Below are 18,625 nucleotides of genomic sequence, written 5' to 3' on the forward strand. Positions count from 1 at the left end.
GCTTGTGGCTCCTGCTGCTTCGTTTGCGTGTATTCGGCAATGAAGTCAGCCACTGCTTGGCCCTTTATTGCGGTTCGCGGATGGTAGTGTATGTCAAACTCGCTCAGCTCTATCGCCCACAGGGCCATTCGTCCGGCTGCTTCGGGGCTGCTCATTGCCCTTTTTAGGGGCTGATTTGTTAGGACGATGATGCTGTGGGCTTGGAAGTATGGTTTTAGTTTTCGAGCTGCGGTTATCAGCGCGAAGGCGAGCTTTTCCATGTAGGGGTACCTTTCTTCAGCCCCCCGGAACCCTCTGCTTATGAAATAGATGGGTCGCTGCGTCCCTTCCTCTTCCCTTACTAGGGCCGCGCTTACTGCCACCTGCGAAGCTGCTAGGTATAAATAGAGGTCTTCCCCTGGTTTGGATGGGCTGAGTAAGGGTGGCGAGGCAAGGTATTTCTTCAGATCTTCAAATGCCTTCTAGCACTCCTCCGTCCACTCGAATGATTTCTTTAGGACGCGGAAGAACGGTAGGCACTTGTCCGTTGCTTTTGAGACGAACCTGTTCAAGGCGGCAACTCTGCCGTTCAAGCTCTATACATCCTTTGCTGTCCTTGGTGGTTCAAGCTCCATGATGGCCCGTATTTTCTCTGGATTGATCTCTATTCCTCTTTGGGACACCATAAAACCCAAGAATTTTCCTGCCGTTACCCCGAATACACACTTGTTCGGATTCAGTTTCATGTTGTATGACCGTAGGGTATCGAACGTCTCTTGGAGGTCGCTCAGGTGATCTTTTTCGAATGGGCTCTTGACCAGCATGTCGTCAACGTAGACTTGTACGTTCCTCCCTATCTGGTGTACGAACATCTTGTCCATTAATCTTTGGTATGTTGCCCCGGCGTTCTTGAGTCCGAACGGCATCACCTTATAGCAAAAGAGGCCTTGGCTGGTGACGAAGGACGTTTTCTCCTGATCAAGTTCCTCCATGTTGATCTGGTTATAGCCCGAGAAGGCATCCATAAAACTTAGGAGCTGGTGTCTGGCCATGGAGTCGACCAGTGCATCTATCCGCGGGAGGGGGTAGCTATCCTTTGGGCATGCTTTGTTAAGGTCCGTGAAGTCGATGCACATTCGCCACTTTCCACTAGCCTTCTTGACCATGACCACGTTCGCCAACCACTCTGGGTAATATACTTCCATAATGAAACCCGCCTCGAGTAGCTTTTCGACCTCTTGTGCTATTGCTCTGTTCCGTTCAGGGGCGAAAACTCGTTTTTTCTGCCGGACTGGTGGGGTTGAAGGGTTCACGTTCAACTTGTGTACCATAACAGAGGGATCAATCCCAGGCATGTCTTCGTGGTTCCATGCAAAAACGTCCTGGTTCCTCCTGAGGAATGTTATGAGGGCCTGGCGCACAGGCTGGCAGGCCAATGTTCCTATTCTGGTTGTTCGTTCTGGTTTGGATTCGTTGAGTGTTATCACTTCCAGCTCTTCGACCGGTTCTGCGACCGTCCGCTGTTCTTCTATGCACATCGCCTGATGGTGATCTTCCATTTCTAGCATGGCAATGTAGCATTCTCGGGCGGTTGCCTGATTCCCTCGCAATTCCCCAATCCTGTAGTCCGTCGGGAATTTGATCATCAGGTGGTATGTTGATGTTGCCGCTTTCCATGAGTTAAGTGTGGGCCGTCCGAGAATACCATTGTAAGCGGAGGAGCAGTCCACCACGAGGAACATTACATTCCTAGTGAGTTCTTGCGGGTAATCACCCACCGTTACAGGTAGTGTGATGGAGCCTATTGGGAATACCTTGGTCCCTCCAAAACCGACAAGTGGAGCGCTTGCTTGCATCAATCGTGCTCTGTCTATCCCCATTTGCTGGAATGCTGGATAGTATAGAATGTCTGCTGAGCTGCCGTTGTCGATTAGTACTCGGTGGACATTGTAGTCCCCCACACGTATGCTGACGACTAGCGCATCGTCATGTGGATGATGGAGTCTCCTGGCGTCTTCTTCGGTGAATCCAATGATAGGGCTCTCCACCCGTGTGGTATTAAGCCTCGAGCCTGTTAGATGGACGTTCAGGACCGATCTGAGGTACGTCTTTCGAGCTTTTTTGGAAGAACCGGTAGACGCGGTTCCTCCTACTATCATCCTTATGTCTCCGATGGGGGGTCTAGGACGCTCGTTATCTCGTCGGGGGGCCGGCTCTTGGCGATTATGATCCGTTTTCTCTTTGTTGACGAACTTCTGCAACTTCCCTTGTCTAATGAGGGCTTCAATCCGCTGCTTTAGGTCGTAGCAGTCGGCCGTGTCGTGGCCATGATCTCGGTGGAAATGACAATATTTTTCTCGCGGCCGTTTGCTTGGGTCGCTCTTTAGTTTTCTCGGGAATGTTAGTGTCTCCTCGTCTTTGATTTGCATCAAAACTTGGTCAATTGGGGCGTTCAGGGGGGTGAAACTTGTGAACCTCCCGCTCGGGGGCTTAGGGCGCCTTTCGTCCCTTCTGTCTCCTGTCCTTGGTCTTTTCTGCCCCTAGTCCTGGTGCACGTCCACCTGGCGTTCCCTTTTCCTGGGCCTTTCCTCCCGTGCAAGTAGCGCGTCTTTCGCGTTCATGTACTTGGTGGCCCTGTAGAGTACTTCTGACATGGTTTTAGGGTCGTTTTTGTATAGTGAGAACAAAAACTTGTCCTTCCGCAATCCGTTCGTGAAAGCTGCCACTAGTATCTTGTCGTCGGCTTCATCAATTGAGAGTGCTTCCTTATTGAAGCGGGTTATGTAGGATCTTAGCGTCTCGTCTTCTCTCTGCCTGATGCTTATTAAGCACGCTGTGGACTTCTTGTACCTGTGTCCTCCTATGAAGTGCGAGGTGAACTGAGCGCTTAGTTCTTTGAAAGTGCTGATGGAGTTCAGTGTCAGCCGACTGAACCAAATTCTCACGGGACCCTTCAGTGTGGTTGGGAAGGCCCTACACATGATTTCGTCCAGTACCCCTTGTAGATGCATCAAGGTCTTGAATGTCTCCAAGTGGTCTAGGGGATCCTTGACCCCATAATAGCTCTCTATTTACGGCATCCGGAACTTGTGTGGTAGGGGGAAGGAATTGACGGGGCCAGTGAATGGAGAGTCGGTCCAGTTCACTAGGTCGTCCAGATCGCTGGACACTCGCCCCTTTAGGGCGTTCATCATGACTTCCATCTGTTCTTTCATCGCCTACATCTCTGCGAACATAGGCGGAGTCGTCGCATCCGTGAGGGATGGGAGGCTCATGTTCTGTCGTTCTGGCCTGCTTGGGGCGTTACTCCCTTCAGGCCCTTCTCGTTCTCTTTGCATGGCGCTGGTGCCTTCCTGATCCTCCCTCTGGTTCTGGTTGTGGGGTGCTGTGTTTCTTTGACGCAGCTGTTCTTCTAGGTCATGATTTTGTTTGGTGAGACGCTCCACGGCCGCAGTGAGGGTCCGAACCTGTCTTTCGAGTGCGGTTGTGGGCAGTCCCTCTCCTTGGATGTCGTTGGTTGTTGCCATCGAGCGAGTGAGCACCATGCAACTCTTCTGTCTCAGGGATGAAGCAACGTCTGACCGCTTTCTTCTTACTCGATTCCCACAGACGGCGCCAACTGAATGAAGCTGAGAAGTTCACCAATAAGTCGCGCAATGCTCTTTTCGCTTGTATGTTAACCTGCACGAAACAAAGGAGAAAACCTATCAAAGGGCACCAGTGTGGTGCCGGCCAAGTACCCTTCGAAGGTCAAGTCAGAAAATATTCTCATAACTCTAGAGTGCTAGAGAGGGTAAAATCATGCGTACCTTGGTTTGTGAGGGTATTGGGGCTTTTATTGTAGTATAAGGTTGACATCTCTTTCTTGGTGCGGAAATCTTTTCCTTATAGGACTCTCCTTGTAGAATCCTAAACGTGATGGACAGATCTCCTCTTTATATGGAAGATCTTTACCAAATATATAAGATTTCCGGAGTCCTACTAGCGCAAGGACTCTGTTTAGGCCCTTATGAGAGTGGGCCAAAATATCCCCCATGAGGGGTCCAACAGGCCCATGGCCAACCAGCCTAGCTTCCTTCACTCCGTCCGTATCCGGTCCGTCCACATGAGATTCGTCCATTGGAGACCAGTGCAAATGACGGGCTCGCTCATCCTGACGTCTGCGAACCATATACAGCCCGTCCAATAACATAAGGCATTCCAGTGTATTTTCTCCCTTTCACCTACCAAATATAACTTGGTGCACCGAACTGTCATTGAGGATCTAGTTTGTGACCGTTGAAAGCATGCAAACGAATCAGCTCTCCACGCTTTCTGGTCATGCAATGAATTGGATGTGGTATGGGAGGACCTTTCTTTATGGGATTGTCGTCGAACAATAAACTTCATTGATTTCAAGAAGCTGCTATCTTGGCTCATCACAAACTAGCACCACTTGGAACTTTTCTCGGTCTCGACATGGTCACCCAGCTGCAGCCCTCACTTTATTACTTCAATGGATAAGGAACGACTAGCTGAGTTCAAGGCGGTTCATCCATCTTTTCCATCTTCTTGGACTGCTTCTACCTCGACACGGGCTCGGTGGTTGTCTCCAATGCAGGGACTGGTCAAGATAAACTGTGATGAAGCCATTTTTACAAGTGAAAAAAGGCAGGAATCGGTGTGGTGATCCGAGACAGCCTTGGTTTGGTCTTGGGTTCACCTTCCAAACAAATTTCTCAGGCTTACACACCTCTAGAGATTGAGGCAATGACTGCTTCAATGGCCTCACAATTTGTAGCGGACCTGGGTTTCTATCACGCAGTCCTTGAGACCGATTCATAGGTGCTAGTGCAGGCCTTGCTTAATGACACCAATTTCTTGTCCTTGGTGGGCTTAGTTATGGATGATATCAAAATTAGTGCTACGTGTTTTAATCAATTACATTACTCTCATGTAAAGAGAGAAGGTAATAAGGTTGCTCATTGTGAGACCAAAAAACTGGCTCTCAGAAAAGGGGTTAGGTATCGGCACCTTCGCTTTTCAAGATCATATGGAGCCGCCACATATTTTATAAGTAAAATAAGAAAACTATACAAAAGATTACAAAATGTCTTGAATAATACACATTCTCATTAATTTGAAATAAATACAACTTGATAGAAAGAACTATATAAGGCTTTGTTTCCTAGTTACAATCTAGTTAAAAAATAAAAATACAAGGCCTTGTTTCCTAGTTACAATCTACCCAAAAGAAAATAAGACAGTCTCCTACGAACCTAAGATTCTCAAATTCGGGGGTTAGGTTATAGGATGGGAAGGTGTTAGGTATCCATCCTGCCCAGACAAAGTCTGGTCTTCTAGACTTTTAAATCCCCATAAAAAAATGACTTGTATATTATTGTGTCAATATTCCTAGATCTAACCACCGCACACCCTTGGTGCGATGGTCACTCCATAAGTATAAGTAGGAATGGCAACGGGTCGGGTTTGGGCCAGGTTTTTCCATACTCAGACCCGACTCGCGGACCTGAACCCTTAGCCTGGACCTGGCCTGTTTATTAAACAGGTTTTTTTTCGGAGCCCAGACCTGCCCTGTTGGGCCCTGCGGGCCCCATTTAGGCCAATCCTTGGCCTAACCGAGAAACAAAAAAGGAAAAAAAGAAAAAGAAAAAAGAATTGAAGCCTAAACAGAGTCCTAATGAAAATCTAATCATAGTTTAGTAACTAAAATTATTCAAAAACCTCAAAATCAAACTAAAAACCAAAAAAATACATGAGAATTGAATCAAAGCAATGAATAATTACAACTCTTACGATTCCACTTTTTTCTCACACTTTCTCAGTAACCAAACAGAGCCAGAAAATCATAATTCACAAACCCAAAATCACAAACACAGAAATCCCAAAATCCCAAACACATAAATCATTGAATATACATGTTTAAATAAAAATAATTACAACAGATATTTTTCAACGACAGCTTGTTTAGGGGTTTGGTGGCTTTGAATTTGTTGAGGAATAATGGGGATTTCCATCAAAGGGTGAAGGAAATGTTGAGTACGAAATGTCCATTGGATGATGTTGCACCTGCATCGCCTATGTACGAGTTTTTTGGGCTTGGTTGGGGCTATCATGGTGAGAAGAAAGGAGAGTCAGTGAGGTTCGGTTGTGGCTGTGGTGGTCAGAGGAGAGGAGAGTGAGTGAGTGAGAGTGGGAGAGGAGAGTGAGAGAGAAGGGGAGAGGAACGTGGGGCGGCTGAAATGTGAAATGATATGAGTAGGGTTTATAACTATATATATATATATATATGAGGGTATTTTAGTACTTAAGTATATAACCGAGTTCGGGCCAGGTCAGGTTCAGGATGGGTTTTTATTAAAACCCGGACCCGTTTTGGGTTTTTTTTTTTTAAAACCCAAACCTGACCCTATTCTTTATCGAGCAGGGTAAAACCCGATCCATTAGGGTCGGGCCGGGCCGAATACCCATGGGTCGAGCAAAAATTGTCATTCCTAAGTATAAGTGCTTGTGGGGTGGGGGGGGGGGGAAGGGCCGGGATTCAAGTCTCTAAGAGGGAGCTTCACATACATATATACATAAATTATGCTAAAGTAGAATTTCTATCTTGTATAATATATATATATATATATATATTCCTAGATCTATGGTTGGTTAATGTGCAAAATATTAGATCTGTTGTATTTATGCAAGGAGAAATCACATCTGAATTTTATTTAAAGGAAAAGGATTTTTAAGAGAAGTTTCAAATTAAAAAAAAATGAATTTTTTGATTAAAAATTCAGATCTGATTTTTTAAAATAGCAAGGAATGGATTTTCGAAAAGAGTTCCTAAATCTAATTTCTTAATTAAAGAATAGAATTAATCTCCAAGAGGAAAATCTAAAACTGATTACCTAATTATGAAATAGAATGGCTTTTAAAAGAAATTACAGATCTGATTTTTCAAAATAAAATTCAAATATGATTTTTGTGTTTTAGAAAACAAAAGAGGTTTCAAAAATAAATTCAAATATGATTTTTGGTTCAGAAATCAATGGAGTTTTGAAATATAAATTCAGATATAATTTTTGTTTTAGGAAAAGAGTGGTATTTTGAAAAATAAATTCAGATCTAATTTTTGTTTTAGGAAAGGAATGGAGTTTTGAAAAATAAATTCAGATTTGATTTTTGTTTTACATAAATAAACAGATCTAATATTTAATCATATGCATTACATAACTACATGAACAACCACATATACATAAACAGACATTCATCATATAATAACCAGAAAGAAAAATCATAACAAACAAAAGAAGGAACATGTTAGGGAAGGCATGGAGAATTGAATTAGTTACATGAACATGTAAATAAAAAGATGAAAACTTACCTGCATCAACGCAACAATGAATTTTACAAGGGAATGGGGAAATCGCTTTAGAGTTAGAGAGAGGATGAGTCTCTCTAAGTCTTAAAGAGATTGTACTTAACAGAAAAGAAAGTCATAGAGTAGAACTTCTAGAATTTCTTTTATGTTAAGAGCAGAGAGGTGCTGATTTTTTATTTTAATTCTGTATTTATAGAGGTGTTGTGCTTAAAAAAACAACCTAGGGTTGCCTAAAAAATTAGCAGGCCCGAGTTAGGTCAAATTTTATCCTTAAAAAATCGAATCTGATGTTTTAGCTTGATCTGAAAGTTTCTAAGCCGAGCCTCGAGGTTGTGCCAATCGGCACTATGGAAGTGCCGATTAGCACTCCTAGAATGCTGATTGGCACTCTTAAGTGCTGGCCCATTCTCCTCTTTTGGTTTGATTTGAACTCTTTATTAGGGGTTTTCTGAGTCGAAAATTGCACTTAGATGTATTTTAAACCTGTATTCTAAAATAAATTCCTTTTAATTTGATAATCAGGTCCTTAAAAAATAATTATTTGATAGATAATTTAAAAAAAAAAAAAACTTAATTATCAACAACTCCTTTATTATCTTATTATCCCTTTTATTCCTATGCAACCAAGCTTCTTTTTTTTTTTTTTTTTTTATCAAATCCAACAAGCAATCACATAAATTACTTAATTAATTTTAATTAATGACACGTGACTAGCTTCACCCACATAAGATGCATGTAGACCATGAAAACTTGATCTTATGATATCTTTCAATCTGACGATCTGATTTGTTAATCGGGTATCGCGATCATTAGAGTCTTAAGATCATTTTTATGATATATGATGAATTATTTAATGCATAAAATGAAATTATGATTTTTTGGGTATTTAGAATGGTCATTTCAGTTACCTTTCAAGGTTAAATTATGGGTGCAAAATTGAGTGTCTACACTCATACATTAGCTTGACATGCTATATGTATTTTAGATTTTGTAGTGTAGATGGAGGATGTTCCACCACCTTTATTTCCTGTTATACTAGTTGACATCATTGAAATTATGATTTTTTGGGTATTTAGAATGGTCATTTTAGTCTCCTTCCAAGGTTAATTATGGGTGCAAATTGAGTATCTACACTTATACGTTAGCTCGACATGCTATATGTATTTTAGATTTTATAGTGTGGATGAAGGATGTTCCACCAGCTTTATTTGTTGTTGTACTAATGACATTGTTGATTTTCTTAATAAAATAAGTTATGTTCTTCCTTAAAAAAAAAAAAAAAAAAATTCTTACTATTAAACAAATTGGCAACAAATTTGATATTCAAGTGAGGAAACCTACTTTCTTAAACCAAAAAAAAAAAAAAAAAGTGAGGAAACTTAGATTTGCAGCCATTTCCATTAAATACCCTAATGAGAGAAGGGGGGGGGGGGGGAGGGAGAGAGAAATGAATTCTAATTTTTTTTAATGTTTTTTTTGGAATAAATCATTATTATTATTATTATTTTAAAATAAATTATGTGTAATGCACGCAATAGTATTTTCTATCCATTGAGTAATTACAAAGAAGGAAAAAGATTGATTGAGCGATTTCCTAACCCCATGTAGGGAATGCAAACAATCCCAAATGTGATGATTAACTGAAACTTAATTTCATATTCAAATGTAGCAATTACAAAGAAGTCTTTCAAGTATTGTATTATTAGGATTCAAGTCCGACTACTAACTCTTTGTAGACTCTCTGAGAGAGAGAGAGAGAGAGAGAGAGAGAGAGAGAGAGAGAGAGAGAGAGAGAGAGAGAGAGAGAGAGAGAGAGAGAGAGAGAGAGAGAGAGAGAGAGAGAGAGAGAGAGAGAGAGAGGTATTTCCACATCAGTAGATGTTGTAGCTTTTCTGTATTCAAATAACTTCTTTAGCCAGTGAAGAAATTAGATTTTGAAGTGCTAACCAAGCATTACTCCTATATAACTAGCTGTTGTTCTCTCCAACAATCTTCTCAAATACCTATCTCCTTCTCTCAATCAAACACCATGGCCAACGAAGAATACTTAACTCTCCCATTGATGAAAAATGTGGTTTTGATTATGCACCAGGTTTAGAAGAAGAAGTTGAACTTAAGAAGAATGAGACCAAGAACCATGTTCTTATTACAGCAGCCAATGCTAATGCTACTTTAAATACAGCTTGTAAGAGCATTAGCATTGAAAAATGCTAATGCTATTCTATTTTATAATTCTAAAAACCCACATTCTATTATACCATACCATTTTACAATACCTCCACATCCCAAAACTTATTTTTATTAAAATATAATTTTTTTAAACTTTCTTTATTATTTCTTTCAATTGTCAATTTTTTTTTTCCAGATTTTGGCATGATTCCAAGTTTCCAACGGTCACATTTCTTTCCAACTGTCAATTTCTTTCCTGGGCTTTCCAAGTTCCAACAGCCAATTTTTTTCAACAGTAATTCTGATATTTTGATTCCAGTGGTCACGTATATTTCTTGGCCTTTATATAATTTCTTCTAGCAAACCCTTTTTTTTTTTTTTTTGTCAAATTCAACATCTATTCCAAACAACCTACCAATTTTTTTTTTTTTTTTGGAAAAAGAACCTATCAAATATCTTTCCCTGGCCTTTATCATTTCTTTCCAGCAAACCTTTTTTTTTTTTTTTTTTTAAGTCAAATTAAACATCTATTCCAAACAACCTACTAATTTTTTTTTTTTTTTTGAAAAAGAACCTGTCAAATATCTTTCCCTGGCCTTTATCATTTCTTTCTAGCAAACTTTTTTTTGGGGTCAAATTCAACAACTATTCCAAACAATCTGCCAAATACATACACACACATATAGAACTTGCCAAAAGTCCACATACATATATATAGATGCAATCCACATATATTTCATTAGGACCATTATTGACATCACTTTTATTATACAACAATCATTTTTATTATACAACCTAACCGAATCATAAGCTTTCATAAGGTCAATTTTTATTGCACAAGCTAGAGAGGAGATTTTACAATAGCTTTTAATATTTGGCTAACAGAATGTTCTCTCTCTCTCTCTCTCTCTCTCTCTCTCTCACAGACAGTATATCTTTTAATGAAGATTAAACAATGAAGCAAATAACTGTTTACAAAGACAGAAATCCAATGATTCAAAAGCACCTAGAGAAACTGAATTAGACTGATCATAAAAGGGCTCAAGACTAGATCCTAAGGTGTTGAAACTAAAAATTAAGAGACTATGCAGAAAAATACAAGTTTGGCAACTTCTATGGAGAATCCTCATATTATCAACAAAATTTACTCCCTTGAACCTCTTTTGTAAAGAATAAAACACAAATAAATATGGCCACTTATAAAACTAATTAAGCTGTGCCTGTGGCAATTCAAGCAATCCCACATATAACCCATTAATCATTTCTCTCTATACGCTGTTACCATTACTTTTTGCTATCATAGAAAGCCACAGCAAAACCTTCCAATTAGCAATCACAAAAATTCTGTAGCTGAACATTCTGAAGTCTAAACCCCATTTCTATTAAACACTAATAAATGCAAACGGTACAACGTTATTCAATTTATGAGTTGCAACTAAATACTAAATAGAATAAAAGAACACCAATTACATACATAAAATTGGGATTTTGGTAGAAAGGAGGAGTTGTTGAATGATTTGTGAGGAAAAAAAATGCTTATCAAAGAACGGTTTTACAAAGGGGTATAGAAACAAAGAGAAAAGAGAGAAGGGAGAGAAATAGATAGAGAGAGATACTTACTAGTAATTGAAGATGAACTTGAGCAAACTTTCAGAAGATGAACCTGAGCAAACTTTCAGAAGATGCTAAATCAACAACAAAAACTCTACAAACATCAACAACAATTCTTTGATCAAAACCCAAATACAAACACAAGCTGAATCCCTCTTTTTCTTGCAGAGAGAGAAAAGAAACACAAACACAAAACTCTAATACATTGATCAAAACCCACCTTTCAGTCAGCACCAACACCAACGGAGCTGAATCCCCCAACATCGACAGAGCTTCGTTTTTGCAAAATCTGAACCCAAACCCAAAAACCCTTGAGAATGGGTGAGGGTGAATTGGTTGAGATGGGTGAGGGTGAATCGGTGAATGGGTGTGGTGAGGGTGAATCGGTGAATGGGTGAGGGTGAAGCTTCAGCGGTGGAGATGGGTGAGGGTGAATCGGGTGAGAAATTTCGGAGATGGTGACGAAGTGAGAAATTTCGGAGATGGTGATGAAGTGTGAAATTTCGGAGATGAGAGACCAAATGGAAAATCAAAGAAGGAATAAAGAGAGAAGCCCCCGCACAGAATGTATTGATGAGAGAGAAGTTTCGGGGGGAAAATATTCATAAAATATATTATTTCTGATACAATACTTGCTACAGTGCAATTCTATGTTTAGAATTGCACTGTAGTACTATTGCAAAAAAATTTACAATATTGCCGTTTACAATTCTCTGATGCAATTAGTTTTAAGGCTTAAAATGCTATATTTTTCTTAGATTTGGCATTAGCATTCCCCAATGCTAATGCTCTAAGCCTGAAACCAAACAGCCTGCTAAAACTCTGAAGAAGAAGAGCACGACAAACATTAATACCATTAATGACAACAAGTCCCCTTATTCCAAAACGACGAAGAAGAAGAAGAAAAAAACTAAGACCCATCAACATCAATCACAAGGTGCTGACAATGATGATGACCCTCTGCTCACAAGTCAAAAATCATATTTAAAGGTTTTGAAGCTCGTATCAATGAACAAGGAGTCCAGTCTAATTCCTTCTTGAAGACAATGTTGCAGACTTAGTGGAGCTGTGGAGATCTTTTAAGCAAGCAGAATTTGAATGCTCCCGACGTGAGGCACACTTTAGTGAGAAGCTCTTCGAGGCCGCCCGTGATGTGTACATCTCAAGCTAGTTTACCTCATTATCCATTTTGTGCATGCTTAGCTTCTACTTATTAATGTCAAGGGTACATGCTTTGATGCTCAAAATTTTTTGGATTTTTGTTGAGACTGGGTTTATGATATATTAGTTGTACCTGTATGTAGTTGCTATGTTTTCTTGATTCTTGTTTTAGCCTTTTGTAGTTATTTTTGCTTCTCTTTCTTCTGTGTTTGATGGAAGAGGGAAAAGTAGAAAATTTATTGAAAATGGGAAATGTCATTTAGGATTTGTTGTGGTGGTAACTTGTTTGTTGTGGCTTGTGGGCTAACTCTGTATTTAGTTTCTGGTGTCAGTAAAAGCTCTTACTCAGAAAAAAGAAAAAGAAAAAAAGGTAAAAAAGAAGAAGAAAGGAATTCAACCAAAAGCAAAAGCCATAAATACTTTTCATTTCTAGGAAAAGTATTTATGTCACTTTTGATATTTTCTTTTTTTCTTAGTGGAACTTTCTCCTCAAAACAATCTGTGTACATAGGCCTAGAATCGAACAACATAAATCCCTGCGTCATTGTTGGTTTAATATTTTTACTTTTATTTCATGTAAATTATCTATAACTGAATGCACACAAAAAGTTGATATCCGATGAACTTCCTCTATCTCAACATTTAGACTTGTTAGAGATGGGATGGATAGTCATAGCAATTTCCTACGAGTAAATCTGTAGCACTCAAAAGTGACCTGGTTGTGTAGCGATTCTTCTGAAATTCAATTTGATTGTAATCTGTATCTTAATCAAATGAAAGCTTTAGTATTGCCTATACATGAGATTTATAAATTTTTCCCACATCAAGGAGCAACATCTCAGACTTTGCTTGAAGCAATTTACATGGTAATACAACTTCTCTTTCCAGGTTTAATAGAACAATTTATTACAAGAATAGTTTGCTGAATTGCCATTCTTTTCTTTGTATGTTTGGTGCTCAATTGCCAAAGAATAATAGTCTTCCGAACGCAAGTCTGTGGCTGTAGATTGTACTATTTCCTTGACAATCATCTTACAATTTGTATAGATCAAAGTGAGTGATGTGTCCACCTAATTTTTATTCAACATGAACTGTGCAATTTTGTGTGAAAAATGCTAATACCTATCTACCTGGTCTAAAATTGTCATGCAGATTTGATTTATATTTGTATGATACTAGCATTTTAGGAATAGCAATTTCATCCGACCCTTTTTAACCTTGTGTAGGTTATTCCTTACAAAAGAGGAAATGGGAAGAGGATAGGATGAAAATTTTGCCCCAACTTGTGTGGCTAAGCAGCGATGGATTGGTCTACCTCACTTTGTCATACCTTTATCATTTCTGAATTTTTTATATTTTGTGTATTAAAAATATCCTTATATAATTAAGTTAACAACTTTATTGAGAATTATTGCCGCAAAGACTTTTGTCTGATTTTCTTTATGAATTATTTTTTGTATTTTTTTTTTTTATCTATACCATTGGATTTTTATTAAGGGTAAATATTAGTGCGCACACACTATTCTACACACTCTTAAAATGCATTGAAATTGTGGCTTCAATGCAATTTAAGAGTATGTAGAATGAGGTGTGTATAATAAACACTATCCTTTTATTAATGGGATCATAGGTTCCCTGCCTTAGCCTATTGCTAAAATTTTGTCTAGATTCTAATTTTGTCCCTTTCACTAAACTTTTTGATGATCAAAAGATTTTTTGTGTGTGTGTGTAGTAGTAGTAGTAGTAGTAGTTGTTGTTGTTGTTTTGTCCCTTAAAAGACATAGGAATGAAATGTACGAACATTTTAAATTTTCATTGATGTAAATACAAGGTTGGCCCTATGACAAAAAATTTCTACCCTTTCATAAAAAAGGCCCCATCCCCCTTTATAAGAAAGATCCAAAATTTTATGATCATAAATTTTTTAAATAGTTGTACACTTTTTTCACAAAAGTGCTATTAAGAATACTACAAATTTTACTATAAACATAATAACAAACATCTCACCAATCACAAAAATTAATCTAAATATTAATTAATTAATTAGATTATTGAAGCTCATTTATTATAATCATTGTCACTTCAATTTGTGAACATTTTTGTAGTAAAATATGTAGTTTTAATATTTCCCTTTTTTCATCCAAACAAGACCACCAAAATACAAGACAAATAAAAACCTAACCTAATTGAAATCCTATCCTATTTAGGAGGAAAAATAATGCAAATCTATTAAATAATCATTGACGATTAATCTCCTTTAATAGTTTGAGACTTTTTTTTAATAAAAAAAAGGTTGGGACTTTGACTTTTGTAAACCAATATCATCCATGACGTATCCTCAACATTAGTCACCTAATTTACCGCATAGCCACACATCGAAATCTCTCTCTCTCTCTCTCTCTCTCTCTCAACATCTAGATGTAAAATTGAAAAATTAGATTATGACTTTATTTAACTAAGTTTCGCCTTATATCCAAGATAAAGTAAACCTTTTCTTTTATAAAATAATAATTTTTCATTTTTTTATTTTATTTTTTTACTTCAACTATGATATTTAGTTCTCTATATAAAATTAATCTTAGTTTAGTTAGCATTATTTTTGTAAGGACGCAATTTGAGTCCCTAGTCCAAAGGATGAATGAACTGAGGCCCAAAAAGCCTAATACAATAAATTTGTAGAGAGTGTGCTGGAAAATTGGGCTTTAATGAATCAGACAACGAGTAAAATAGATTTAGATGACAAGAAAATGAAGATAAACTGGTTTAATCCAAAGAAAATCTTCCTCGGCACAGTTCGAGGAGATCAGTTCTTATATATTTCTCTAAAGTTTAATTACAAGTTCAATTCTTGACTGCTAGAGTATTTTCCTTTTTATTTCTCGATTTTTTTCTCTCAGGGTATCTCTTCCATTTTATACTATCTTCCCCTTTCATCTCCACCTTCCACGTGCAGATCAGATTGTTGGTCTTGATCCTTGTCCCATCAGCACCTTCCTGAAATCTTTGGATAGTAGCTGTAAGGCTAAAAGTTACTGTTTTGATATCACTTCTTCATTAATGCAGCCAGCAGAGCATTTAATGCGGTAGTAGCAGCTTTCCCTTTGGATATTTCATAGCCTCCCTATATCCTATTCCTTCTTTGATACTTATCCTCATTAGTGGAATTGTCCAGAACGTTGCTCTTGATGTCAGACCATACCTTCTGACCTCAACTTTAATTAGCCGAGGAGGCATTCCTCCTCAGACCACCTTCTTGGATGACCATGATCAGACTTCACCTTTTTACTTACCAACACGGATTCTTAGGAAGATGTTTACCTGTCCTCGGACTGCTTAATGTCCTCGGATTGGTATCTTGGCCCAATATATACATAGATATGTACTCTTGCACCTATCACCCCTATAATAACCCCTTCAAATTCTTCTTTCTGGCTCCTTAGGAAGAAAGGAGGATTTTGATGTCACTATAGCTATTCTGTGCTCGTCATACATTACCTCTGATTGCGCATACGCCTTTTTATCTTTTCATAAATCTTTCACTTATTTTTCCATCTACTTTTCTTTTCTCTGTTTTTTTCTCCTTGGCTCTTCTTCCCTTTCTTTATCTTCTTAGTATCTTCAAATCTCTCTTAGGAATAGGTAGGTTTGCCTATTTAGTAGACTTCGAGAAGGTATAGAGAGCTTTAAAGTTCTGTATAGGATCCTGCCAGGAGTCTCCATTAGGTATTGTAAGGAGGGAGAATGGCATGAGGCTAGGTGGGAGGGACAGGTGGTTATCCTAATGATCGCCTTCATAAAGGGAGGGATGAGAATCCCCATGGGCACAGTGACTAAGGATTACCTAAGGGCTCATAGGTTAGCTCCCACCCAATGTGCCCCTAACATGTTTAGAATATTAGGTAGTGTCGCCTTAAATGTAAAAATGGGCCTCAACCTCACCCACCATGATGTTAACTGGGTCTATGATTTTCATCACCTGAAAGGGCAGGGGTACTACCTAAAAACTAGGCACCCCGAGTAGACTTATCTCCTGCCTCCCTGATTCCAACAAGGGTATGAACAAGAATTTCTTGATCATCTTGGGGGAGTGGCACGATGGCCTCCCTTGCCTAACGAGAGAGGGACGACCAGGTGGGGTTTTAGGTTTAGGTTTATTTCTTCCAAGTTATCATTTCTTCACTTTGACACATTTTGTACCTATTTTCTTCTTTTTGCATTGATACTTGAAATTTCTCCTTTTTTTTTTCCTTAATTGTTTTGTAGATCATCATCCCGCTATTCCTAACTTCAATCTTGTCAACAAGCAAAGCTTAGACAAAATACTACAAGCCGAGGTGTTTGTACACAAGGACGGTTAACTCCGAGCAGCCCACTTGATTCTTGAGTACACTTCGCTCCCATCAAGTTTCCAAGCGCCTAAGTACGTCATAAGAGAAAGGGATCCTCGCCTACACCAGATTAACGTAGCTGCCCTAGGCTTCCTAAATCCAGGCCCCGTACCCCAAGGCGTACTAAAGGTAGAACCTATTCATCTGTTCAAAGCCAAGGACGAGGCTACCCCTTCACAACCAGCCGTCAAAGAAAAAGAAGAGAAAGAAAAAGAAGGATAAAAAGAGGAAGAAGAAGAAGTGATCGAAGTGTTTGACACTGAGGATGACTTTGAGGTGTTCAACCAACCTCAGTCCCTAGAGGCTTTTACCAGTGATTTCAATCACCTTCCTTCAGCCGAAGTAAACCAGATTCAAAGGGATTCTCCTATCCCGGAAGCTATGGGGATATAACGCAAACCCAGGGCTAGCCTTATGGAAGTGCTAGAGTCCTAAGTTGAGGGAAAGGCCTCCGAGGCAGTTGCTCAAGCTAAGCTTCCCTCTTTTCCCCCTCCTTATTACCCCCAGCAAGAGATTGTCGATAAGAAGAGGAAGCGAGATTAGAAGGGGAAGGACATGGCAGAAGAGAGCCGAGGTGGCCCTCCTAAGGAAATGGAGCTTTAAAAAGGGGCCAAGGTAGCCAAGACTACCCAGACAAAGTCCCTGGGTAATGGGGTGCTCGAAGATAAGGGATGAGATCTTTGCACCAGGGTTCCAAACTGGAACCCTCCTTTGATGCTAGATGGGTCCCCCCTCCCTACAAACTCATTAATCAGGTACTTTCAAAAGGGAATGGCCGGGTATGTAGTAGATGTTGTAGAGCAAGCTCTACTACTACCCGAGGACATGGTCGACCTGAGGACCATGAAGAAACATGAGGTGTTTCTAAGTCTAAAATGAGACCTCGCTATGGTAAGCCTTTTAAGCTAAGTTGTTGTTGTTGTTGTTTTTTTTTTTTTTAATTAATTTTTTTATTTTTTTTTTAAATCTAACTACTAAGTTTCCTTTGCAGGCTATTCAAGCCGCTTTCAGGGTCGAGGAGTTGGTGGATGCTTCCCACCAACAAATGAAGGGTAATGAGGGTAGGCAAATTGCTGCTGTTGACACCTTCAAGGTGGCCAAGAAGAGATTAAAAGAGTCTGATGCCAAGCTCACTGAGGTAGAAAGAGGTAGGAAAAGCCCCAAGGTAGCACTGGATGGGGTGGAGAGGCAGGTAGAGACTTAGCACAAGCAACTCCGCCTGACTATGGATGAGCTCGCTGCTGCTAAGGAGCAAATCAAGCTGCAAAAGAAAAAACTGGAGGATGCTGAGAAGGCCAAGGATTAGGCCAAAGGCTACGATGTGGGGGTAGCTAAGACTGAGGACCTATAGGACCGAGGTCTTAGGGGTATGTAGAGCATACTGCCTCCAAGTGTGGAATGAGGCTCTTAACCTAGCATGGGTTGAGGTCTCCTCAGCATTTAGGAGAGTGAAGAATGTGTACTACCCCCCTGCAATTTGGGCGCTAGGCTCCTCAGCCTCCCCAGATGATGCAGCCCCCAACGTTGCAAGCCCTATTGAAAAGGCTTCGTCCAAGGACCCTCTTCATTACAATAGTCCTTAGGAAGTGGCAGAGCAAGCCAACCCAGCTGACAAAGAGAAAGAAGTCTCTAAGGAAGTCGCCCCTGAGATGACCAAGCCCTTGGATGCACCCAAGGATTCTTCCAAGGAAGGAGTGGTTTCTTAAAACTTAGAGCTGGTTCTGGCATCCTTGGCAGTAGCAACCACCCAGCCCACCAAGACTCCAAAAGCCAAAATTATAATAAAGATGAAACCATGAATTGTCTTTTGTTGTTGTTGTTGTTGGGTTTTCTTTTTGGTTCCCAGAACTTGTAATTTAGTCTGATCTTTTGTAATCAACTTTGCCTCTTCCTAAGGCTTAGATCAATGATAATTATAAGTTTTTCTTTTGTATCTGTGATGTTTGTG

General features: G+C 39.5%; 1 protein-coding gene across 1 annotated transcript; it reads right to left on the minus strand.

Annotated features, from left to right (window-relative positions):
• Nucleotides 1-2,519: 2,519 nt before the first annotated feature.
• LOC136065754 (uncharacterized) lies at nt 2,520-2,960 on the minus strand. The gene has a single exon (XM_065769343.1). It carries the CDS (start codon nt 2,958-2,960, stop codon nt 2,520-2,522), a length of 441 nt encoding a protein of 146 aa, XP_065625415.1.
• Between the last annotated feature and the right edge of the window lie 15,665 nt (nt 2,961-18,625).

Source organism: Quercus suber, unplaced genomic scaffold, assembly GCF_002906115.3.
Source record: "Quercus suber isolate HL8 unplaced genomic scaffold, Cork oak 2.0 scaffold_1120, whole genome shotgun sequence".
NCBI lineage: Eukaryota > Viridiplantae > Streptophyta > Magnoliopsida > Fagales > Fagaceae > Quercus > Quercus suber.